Source organism: Citrus clementina, unplaced genomic scaffold (genome assembly GCF_000493195.1).
Source record: "Citrus clementina cultivar Clemenules unplaced genomic scaffold, Citrus_clementina_v1.0 scaffold_6, whole genome shotgun sequence".
In the NCBI taxonomy this organism is placed as follows: Eukaryota; Viridiplantae; Streptophyta; class Magnoliopsida; order Sapindales; family Rutaceae; genus Citrus; species Citrus x clementina.
Window position 1 is genome coordinate 15241006 of NW_006262139.1, and position 10579 is coordinate 15251584.

At 38.6% G+C, this 10579-nt stretch overlaps 2 protein-coding genes and 1 pseudogene across 2 annotated transcripts; all 3 read right to left on the bottom strand.

The window, feature by feature from the left end:
- Positions 1–268: 268 nt before the first annotated feature.
- LOC18039745 (7-deoxyloganetic acid glucosyltransferase) lies at positions 269–1953 on the bottom strand. The gene is made up of 2 exons (XM_006429180.2): positions 1388–1953; positions 269–1311 (listed from the first exon to the last, which is right to left on the bottom strand). The coding sequence occupies exons 1-2, from the start codon at positions 1908–1910 to the stop codon at positions 374–376; spliced, it is 1461 nt and encodes a 486-aa protein (XP_006429243.1). The 5' UTR covers positions 1911–1953; the 3' UTR covers positions 269–373.
- Positions 1954–2038: 85 nt separating this feature from the next.
- LOC112097377 lies at positions 2039–3872 on the bottom strand (annotated as a pseudogene).
- A 2032-nt stretch (positions 3873–5904) lies between these two features.
- Positions 5905–8075, bottom strand: LOC18039746 (7-deoxyloganetic acid glucosyltransferase). Its single transcript, XM_006429181.2, has 3 exons — positions 8059–8075; positions 6961–7492; positions 5905–6848 (listed from the first exon to the last, which is right to left on the bottom strand). The coding sequence occupies exons 2-3, from the start codon at positions 7448–7450 to the stop codon at positions 5905–5907; spliced, it is 1434 nt and encodes a 477-aa protein (XP_006429244.1). The 5' UTR covers positions 7451–7492; positions 8059–8075.
- Between the last annotated feature and the right edge of the window lie 2504 nt (positions 8076–10579).

A 10579-nucleotide genomic window follows, 5' to 3' on the forward strand; every position in this document is an offset into this window, starting at 1 on the left:
CAAAAAAACTAAAATTATAATATTAAACTCTCTCTTATGCGTTAATTAATTAAGAAAATATTTGAATTAGAGAATATTTTATTAAAAAAATTAAATTTCTAAATTTTTTATTTATTATTTTACTTTAAAATATTTATTTATGATCATAACAACTTATTAATTATTAACTCATTTCAAATTTATAATAATTTAAAATTTTTTAAAATTTTTTTAAAAATAATAAAAAAATCCAAGCCCATATGGGGCTCGGCTCTAACCCAGCCCTTATTCTTACTAAAGTAGGCTTGGGCCTGGACTTAAATAAGTCCAGCCCTAATCCGATTTTTGCCATGCTACTTGAAATCTTGAGTGACAAAATTTTATGGGACAGTTATTAAATCTTACGAGCCATTAATCTAATGTCCTCAATCAACCCGTCCAGGTTTCTATAGGAGGATCCGCCTTCGTTGACAGCATCATGAGCCATCGTTGCAACTCTATCTGTTGATCCCATGATCTCTTCTCTCTTGTTTTCCATCAGGTCTCTCACCAATTTTTCAATAATTGATCCATCACACGTGTCCTTCATGTCAAAACCAATCTTCCAAACCTCACTCACACATCTGCTATTAACGAATTGGTCACTAAATTGTGGCCAGCAAATCATAGGCACTCCAGCTACAATGCCCTCCAGCGTCGAGTTCCACCCACCGTGGGTCAAAAACCCACCAACAGCTGGATGGGCCAGAACTTCTTCTTGTGGGGCCCAGCTAACAATGAACCTGTTTCTTTCCTCGGTTCCTTTATTTTGGGCCAGCGGAGTTGCCCCAGCTCCGGGTTCCCCCAAAATCAAGTCGGGTCTCACTACCAACAAGAACCTTTGACCGCTGTTGACCAAGCCATGCCAAAGCTCTGACATTTGCTCACGAGTGAGCCCCACCAAGCTCCCGAAACTAACATACAGAACAGATTTCGGAGGCTGAGAATTGAGCCACGTCATGCAGCTTGTATCTTCTTTCTGTAGAATGCCGCTGGATGAGACAGATGGTGAGTTAATATCTTTCATACGCGACTTCCGAAGCTTGTGCAGAGGACCAATTGTGTAGATCTTTGTAAAATGAGAGCCAAGTAGAGAAACTACGGGGGCTTCGATTTCAAAGGTGTTGAGAATGAGGGCAGAAGCTCGAGTCATGGCAAAGGTTTCTCCGATGAAGAACTGCAAAAGATAATCATCGTCGCTTGTTTTGACTCTGCAAGTTCCTGGAAGATCTCTATTTCGAAGAAAATTTTCAAATCCTGGAATGCCTGCAACGGGTTTGTCCATGTTTTCATCTGCAATTAATGAATAAATTTTATGTAAATAACCGAAAACGGAAAACAAATTAAAAATCCTCCGAAAACATATCACCTAGAAATGGGATATGGCCATCCTCAATGAGCTTGGGAAGGTGGAAGTAAATCCAAGAGTAAGAAGCATTGTGAGTTCTTAGAGCGAGGAGTGGAATTTGAAGCTCCTCCGAAACATCGAGAGTCAAGAAACACAGGATACCATCTGCTATAACACATGTTGGGCGCTGGCGCTGCTCGGTCTCTTCACCGAGTGAAATCAACAGATCCCGGAACGCCGGCTTGCTCATCGCCTTCATGGCGTCAAATACATCTTTGGCAGTTAAGCCGGAACGTATCACATTGGCGGGAAGACCGCTAGGGATGGACCTGAACTGGAAATTAGGGAATCGATTGCAGAATGAAGTTATGTCGGTGTTGCGAAGAAGAAGGTCGTGGTTGTGATTAGTGTTTACGAAGGTGACTTGAAAATTTGCACTGCCAAGAAGCTCCGCTAGACTCATCATGGGTTTGATGTGGCCTTGTAAAGGGTAGGGCAGGAGCACTACGTGAGGATTAACATGTGATCGCTCCATTCTAATCATGTTCTCTTGTTGGAAGAAAGATCACAGTATTGCTGCAAATGTGTCTTTTTCTGTGTCGAGTGCTCAATGCTGCTATCCCTACCATATATAGAAGATGAGCAAGTATTGGCCAGCATATCATAGGCACTCTAACAGTCCAACCACACCATGCCATCCGAAGCTGAGTTCCAGCCGCTGTGGGTTAAAAATCCACAAATGGCTTGATGGGCCAAAACATCCTCTTGAGGAGCCCAATCAACCATAAGCCTCCTTTCTTGGGTTCATTCTTCTAGCTCCGTTGGAATTAGGCCAATCCCGGATTCTCCCAAAATCAAGTCGGATCATATGACCCACAAGAACCGTTTTCCACTGTTGACTATCCCAAGCCAAGACTCCAACAATTGTTCCGGAGAGAGCCCCAGTAAACTCCCAAACTGACGTATAATACGGACCTGGACGGCTGCAAATCAAGCCACGTCATGCAGCTTTTGTCTTCTTTTCGGAGAACACCGCTGGATGAAACTGAAGGCGAGCATTCTCTGATACCTGATTCGTGTATCTCATGTAGAGGACCGATGTGTATATCTTGGAGACAAAGGAGCTTAATCTAGAAACCATAGGGGCTTCAATTTCGTTACAGGTGTTAATAACGAAAGCAGAAGCTCGAATACTCATGCTTGAGGTCTCCCCAAGTAAGAACTGCAAAATATACTCATCTACTGTTTCAACTCTGCAAATGCCTGGAAGGTCTGTACGCCGAAAAACCTTTTCGAATCCTGGAATGCTAGTAACTGGTTTCTCCATGTTTTCATCTGTAACTATTAATTTAAAGTATATCAAGATCCCTCATTTCAAATTAAAAGAAAAGAAAAAATACAGACTTGTGGTACAGCATTTTTTTTAATCTTTTAGTAGATTAGAGTTCGTGTTTTATTGTTTTTTAACCTTAATCCAACTGCAGGTTTGCTTAAAGGATGGAGAAGAAAATCACCTAGCAAAAGGAACTTCGCCTTTGGATGAGCTTAGGAAGATGGAAATAGGTCCAAGTACAAGAAGCACTGTCAGTTCCGAAAGCGATGACAGGAATTCGAAGTTCATCCGCAACATCAATAGTTGCAAAAGACATGATACCACCTGTTATAATACAAGTTGGCCGCCGCCACTGCCCAGATGGTTCACTCAATGAAGTCGATGTTGTGTGCGAAATTCGGAATCAAGTGCACTAAATAATCACAGAAAAATAAAAGACATAAAATTTAATGTAGTTCGCCAATTATGCATAGGTCCACGGGAGTAAAAAAAAATAATTGTATTATTAACAATTATTATAGTACAATATTTGAGTAAAGAAAACTCATTTACTAAAATTCAAGTACACCCAGTACTCTCACACACTTGAAAGGATAAATTTCTCAATTACAAACTCTCCAATTGCTCACTCTCTTAACAATTCTATAATTGAATTGTTGCTCTCAATTTTGGGATTCTCTCAAATTTTGAGATGATTTCCAAATGAAGAATGCATCTATATTTATAGTGCCAAAATCAATGGCACTATTGCACCCACTCCTTTTGGCTTCAATTTCCATGATTTCAGCCACATACTTTATCAATATTTCTAATATTGCAGCTAGAAGATCATGCTATCAATTTCTTTTGACTTTTCAACAATTCTCCACCTCGGCGAAAATTTGCTCAAATCTAAGCGGATACTAATGAACCGTCGTCTAAAGTTTCTTCATTATACAAGTGTCTTTTATTTTCTAGAATAACATCGAGATCGATTTGAATAAAGGCATCCATAACTTTGCACCTTCATATGTCAAAGTTGATTTTCCCATCAAACTTTTCAACATCGATCTTCTGGCCTCTTATAACAGCTGCTTAATTGCGATTTGACAAATCTCACCTCTCACCTGAAGTATCTCCTGAAATAGTTTTGGTAGATATCTCTCCAATTATGGAAGTTTCATATTCTACCATTTTCTCAACAAATTGTTTCCACTTGAAAAACAGTTTCTATGATGTTAATTTCGCGTGAATAAATGCATCAGGAAAGTTTGCAGGAGAATGGAGGGATCAAGACGGTCCCACTGAAAACCCAGACTCCTTAGACTCGTATCGTCTTTTTGATAAAACTTTCCTAAATATGTATAAATACACACTACTTACAATTGACTATCTCCCAAGTACAAATAACCGTCTCCACCATATTCGTGAACAATACCGTATACGGGAACATTTCCGTATACGTGAATAGTTATGTATTCCTCCAAATATGAATCGTCGACTCTGATACCACTTGTTGTACGCGGAATGCGGAATCAAGCGCACCAAATAATCACAAAAAAATAAAAGACAAAATTTAATGTGGTTCGCCAATTATGCCTACGTCCATGGAAGTAAGAGAAAATAATTGTATTATTAACAATTATTAAAGTGTAATATTTGAGTAAAGAAAACTCACTTTCCAAAATCCAAATACACTCAGTACTCTCACACACTTGAAAGGAAAAATCTCTCAATTATAAATTCTCCAATTGCTCACTCGCTTAATAATTCTATAATTGAATTGTTGCTCTCAATTTTGGGATTCTCTCAAATTTTGAGATGATTTCCAAATGAAGAATGCATCTATATTTATAGTGCCAAAATCAATGACACTATTACACCTACTCCTTTTGGCTTCAATTTCCACGATTTCAGCCACATGCTTCATCAATATTTCTAATATTGCAGCTAGAAGATCATGCATATCAATTTCTTTTGACTTTTCAACAGTCGACGGCTTGCATGCACTTGTGACGGTGCTAAACAATTCTTGGACGGATAAACTGGGGGGCATTTGAAATGGCATGGTAAACCATGAGGGATGAAGCTGAAGTGAAACACAGGGAAGCGACCACAGAAGGAGGTTATGCCAGTGTTACGAATGAGACGATCATGATTGTCATCAGTGTTTATGAAGGTGACTTGACAATCTGCATGGCTTCAAATTTGTAGAAATTTATTTAAAATTAAAAATATTAGGATTCCCAATTTCCAATTGGATCTTTTTGGAAGGTCGATGTGATATGAATAGAACTTTATAATAAAATATTATAGTGACTTGCTAGACTAATGTAAAGATGAATAAGACTTCAGAAAAGGGAAATTAAGGTCACATGGCTCGATTTTAATTATTTCTTAACGTTAGTTTTAATTAAGATATAATAGCAATTGGCAGGTTCATTTTGTCGCATCTATTGAGCTATTGGGATGCATAGAGCCAAGCCAAGTCCACCTACATATGACAAATTAAGAAGGAAAAGTAAAGCATTGTCTGTTAAAAAAAATGGATGACTTAAATTGTTTAGGCTCTTATACAAGAAACGAACTTGTGCTAATATTGTGCCATGTGATCGTGACAACTTTCATTGTTTTAAAATTTCTTGTCTAATTTTCTCTTTTTTTCTCAATGTTTCTCCTTATTAATGACACTGAGCCGAAAAGACATTAAAATTATAAATTTTGTAAAGTGACGCTCTTATTTTCATAATTTTATTCTTAAATGAATTCTAAATCTAATTATTAGAAGAAAATAAGTTTCTTGAAATTTTTGAACCGCTTTTTATACCCCAAATTTATATTTATACGGAAATAATGAAACTACACGAGTCATTAATTTTTATTATTAACTGACTATTTTATTTTTAATGTAGAAAATATTTTTTTTCCCCCTTTGAATCTCATTCCGGTCAATTTATCATGGGTAATTGATGAAAAGGTACTTGCGATCGAGGAAGGGAATATAATTGATATACGGCTAAATTTTAATAAACTTGGGGTTATTTCATTGCTAAAATATGATTGTTAAAATAATAACATACAAGACCCCCAAATTTCCAATGATCATATTAATGCGAACTACAGTTACTGAATTATTCTTTTGTCTTTGGGCATTCGCAATAAGTTTCTTACCGTTTCAATATTATTTTTCTGTGAAAGCACTACATTGAATCATGTTTTTCATTTTTCATGCCTTAAAAGCCATTGACCTTATGTCTTCAATCAACTTCTCTAGGTTACGATACGAGGACCCGCCTTCCTTGACAGCATCACGAGCCATTTTCGCAATCTGAACCGTTGACTCCATGATCTTATCCCTCTTGTTATCCATCAAGTCCCTTGCCAAATTCTCAATCGTTGATCTATCACACGTGTCCTTCATATCAAGTCCAATCTTCCAAATCTCACTCACACACCTACTATTAACTTGTTGATCACCAATTTGTGGCCAACAAATCATAGGCACTCCAGCTACCAGACTCTCCAAAGTTGAGTTCCAGCCGCTATGAGTCAGAAACCCTCCAATTGCTTGGTGGGCCAGGACCTCCTCTTGTGGAGCCCAGCTAACAATGCACCCTCTTTCCTTGGTCCCTTGATCAAGCTCCACAGGAACTGGGCCAACTCCGGGCTCTCCATCAATCAAGTCCGATCTTATGACCCACAAGAACCGTTTCCCACTGTTGACCATGCCATGCCAAAACTCTAAAATTTGTTCGCGACCAAGCTTGATGAAACTTCCAAAACTGACATATAATACCGATCTAGACGGCTGAGAATCTAGCCACGTCATGCAACTTCTGTCCTCTTTCGATAAGACACAATTGTTCGACTCTGGCGGAGATGACTCGGCGGAGTCCTCTTGGATCCGCGACTTCAACAAAGCGTGTAGAGGACCAACAGTGTAAATTTTGGTCAAACGAGAACCCAGTTTTGATATTATAGGCCCTTCAATTTCGTTGAAGGTGTTAATTACGAGAGCTGAAGCTCGAGTCGTGGCAGAGGTATCCCTAATGAAGGTCTGCAAAATGGGATCATCGGGTCCTCCATCTCTACAAATGCTTGGAAGGTCTCTATTCCTAAAGAAATTTTCCAGCCCCGGAATGCATTTAACGGGCTTATCAAAGTTTTCATCTGCAATTTCACAATAGTAGGCAACATATTACATGGTATTACATGTACCTGTTCAATTCAAGATTTCAGTATGTATGTATGTATGTATGTGTAAAGAAAAAGAGAAACCCACTTGTTACCGGAAGTTCTCCTTCTTCAGCAAGCTTGGAAAAATGGAAGTCTGACCAGGAGCAGTGGGCACTGTACGGTCGAAAAGTGATTATAGGAATGTTAAGCTCTTCTGCAACGTCAATTGTAAAGGACATGATGCTGTCTGATATGATGCATGTTGGGAGAAGCCCAGGCGACATCAGCAGCTGAAGGAACGCCAGCTTTGACACTGGTTTGTCGGAACAAAACCAGTCTTTGATGTATATGCCAAACCGCGGATTATCGGGAGGCAGACCGTCGGGTATCGACGTGAAGCGGAAATTAGGGAAGCGCTTGTAGAAACCCGTTACGTCGTTGTTGCCAAGGAGACGATCGTGATATTGTTCAGTGTTCACGAAGGTGACTCGAAAGCCTGCATGGCTAAAAAGTTCGGCTAGCGTCAGCATGGGCTTGATGTGGCCATATGCAGGGTATGGCAAGAGCACCACGTGAGGAACACGCGTTTGCTCCATTGACAAAGCTCTAAACCTCAATTTCTTGTGGGAATTGAGGCACTGGAAACAAGAATTAATTTTGATCAGCCCTTCACTTCACCTAGTAAGTTATAAACAAGATGACAGTAGGGACGTGGAAAATGAAATATAGAAATATAGAAATATAGAATAGAACAAGAAGAAAAAATAAGGTTCCTAGTTGGAAACAAGAAAGAAAGTTGACGTGATATGTTATGATCATACTAAACTTTATAATAAAATAAATATATATCTACATATGCATCTTCCTGAAACCTTTGCGATTGTTGTTTTAATTATCTTTAAATGTTTCGGTTATAGACCTTTTTCGCAAAGTGATCATAAAAAGGTTCTGCTTAATTAGTATATAAAATAACTCACGAGTCACAGTTTCTAGCTAAGGGTTGCTTATTAAATATATTAATAAGCCTAGTTCATTGTGTTACAATATTAATTTTAAGATTTCGTTATCTTATATAATGGATACGATGGGTAATAAACATTAGAGAATTAATAATCATAAGATTTAATCCAATGACCGAAAAATGTAATAAATAGTAATCGAAGAAACTGAGAAAAATAGTGATCAATTCTCTAATGTTTGTTACCCATCATGTAAGGTAACTGGATCAGCTTCTCTAATTGTCTGTTGGAAGATCCAACTCGGCTAACACTATCCCAAGCACAACCCTGCAATCCTGTCCACCAATCTCCTGATTTGCTCTCTTTTAAATTAATTCCATCAATGCTCTTACCATATTCTCAATCGTTGACCTAGCTATCACTCGAGTCACGGCTAAGGTTTCATTTACAAAGAATTGAAGAATTGGGACGTCTATTTCCTTTGACCTGCATGGGCTGGGTAGATCTCGACGTCGCAAAATTGCTTCCACTCCTGGCACGCCGTTAATCTCCCTGTCCATGTCATCATCTGCGACATGCTACGCCGTTAATCTCCCTGTCCATGTCATCATCTGCGACATGCTTTCTGCTAGAAAAATTGAAAATAAATGAAAAGGATAATTCATGCATCAAGGCATCAAGTATTTAAGCATAATCACTAGCAAAACTAGTTAATTTTAAAAATTGTTACACCGTGACAAATTTTATTAGATGGGTAAATGAATGTCGCATTATAAATATAATTGTAGATTCAAGTTGATGCTTAGGAACACATGGATGTGTCCATAAGCAACAAGCACTTAATGTGCAAAAAATGATCAGTCTATACAGCATAGGCCTCATGTGGCCTTGTGCTGGGTGTTAAGTTTGAGGATGAAGCTGAACTTGGATCAGCTCACTTGGGAGTGCCAGCTGGAGCTTACTTGATTACCAAGAATGATGCTCACACAAGCAAGGTGATGCAACACACACGTGAAGAAGAAAGATATCCAAGTTGGCAGAACAATTACACAGAGATTCCTCAACTATTATGTGTGTAACAATCTAGTTATAGATGAGCGGTTGAGATTAAAATAGATAACACATGCATTACTTGTTTTTAGAAATTGTAAATCTGAGTTGCTGAGCTGGATGAGAAATCTGATCAGCTATATAAGTCAGCAGCATTGTACATTGTTTGGTTGAATAAAAAAAAACAGTTACAAATTCATTACTCAAAATTCTCACATGGTATCAGAGCTCTGAGAAGCAACAATGGCAAGTAATGAAAATCAGATCAACAGTAATGGAGCTTCGAGCTCAACCATAAACACAAATCATCCTTCAAACGTTAGCACCTCTGTTATTAACTCACTTGTCTTCAACACGCCAATAAAGCTTACCAATAACAATTACTTGCTATGGCGATCTCAAGTGATAGCTACGATCAATGCAAACGATCTGGAGGATCTGATTGATAGCTCAAAGAGTTCACCTAGTTAAGTTATGATCAACATTGACACTGATCAAACTGTGATCACAACTCCAAATCCACAGTTCCAGATCTGGAGAAGAAATGATCAGTAGCTGATGAGCTGGTTACTCTCAACTTTAAGTGAAGAAGTTCTTAGTGCTGTAGTTGGAGCAAGGTCCTCTCTGGAGGTGTGGCAAATCCTTGCAGCTCAGTTTGGAGCCAGAGTTCTGCATTTAAGAACTCAAATTCAGACCACCAGGAAAGGATCTACCTCTATTCACGAGTACTACACAAAGATGAAAACAAATCTTGATGCTCTGAGAGCTGCTGGAAATAATATGACTGATGAAGATTTTGTGCTGTGTCTGCTTGCTGGCCTTGGATCTGAATATGATTCAATTGTTACAACTATTAATGCACAACCTGAAGGCACATCTCCCTCTGATGTGTATGGCATGCTGCTGAGTCATGAACACAGAATCGAATATCAACACTCTGTCAGTCATATGGATTATCAAGCTAACTTAGCTTATCACAGAGGAAATCAAAGGAGGAACTGGCAGCCAAACAACAACTATGGTGGAAGGCCAGCTGGAAGCTCAAATGGAAAGCAACCTGGTGGATACAGTTTCAATCAGAATATGAATTCACCAGACAAGTTCAAAGGCAAGAATCCTGCTGATGAAGAAGAACCTAAGGGACCACGCCAGATCTGTTTCAGGAAAAATCACACTGCTACCAACTGCTGGTACAGGTTTAAGAAGAATTATGTACCTAATCAAGTACCTAACAGGAGGAGTGCATATATAGCTGAAAATGGAGGTCACAGGGATGATGCCTGGTATCTTGACAGTGGTGCAACCAACCACATCTCAAATGACTTCAACAATCTCAACATCAGCTCTGAGTACAAGGGAAGTGATCAGCTGGCAGTAGGTAATGGTACTAAACTCAAAATAGTTTCTGTTGGTCACTCACTGCTCAGCACACTTGATTCACACACATCAACTCATATCAAACTTAACCACATTCTTTATGTTCCAGAAATAACCAAAAACTTTATTATTATTTCGCAATTATTGCATGATAATGATGTCTCTATTGAATTCCATAAAACTTGTTGTGTTGTCAAGGACAAGAGAATGGGGAGTGTTCTTTTGAAAGGAATAGCTAAAGATGGATTGTACAAGCTGCTGAGTTTGCCTCATGATTCTAGTCAATTCAAATCCATTTTATTGTCTTCAATTACTACTCCTAGTCTACTTACAGTAAAT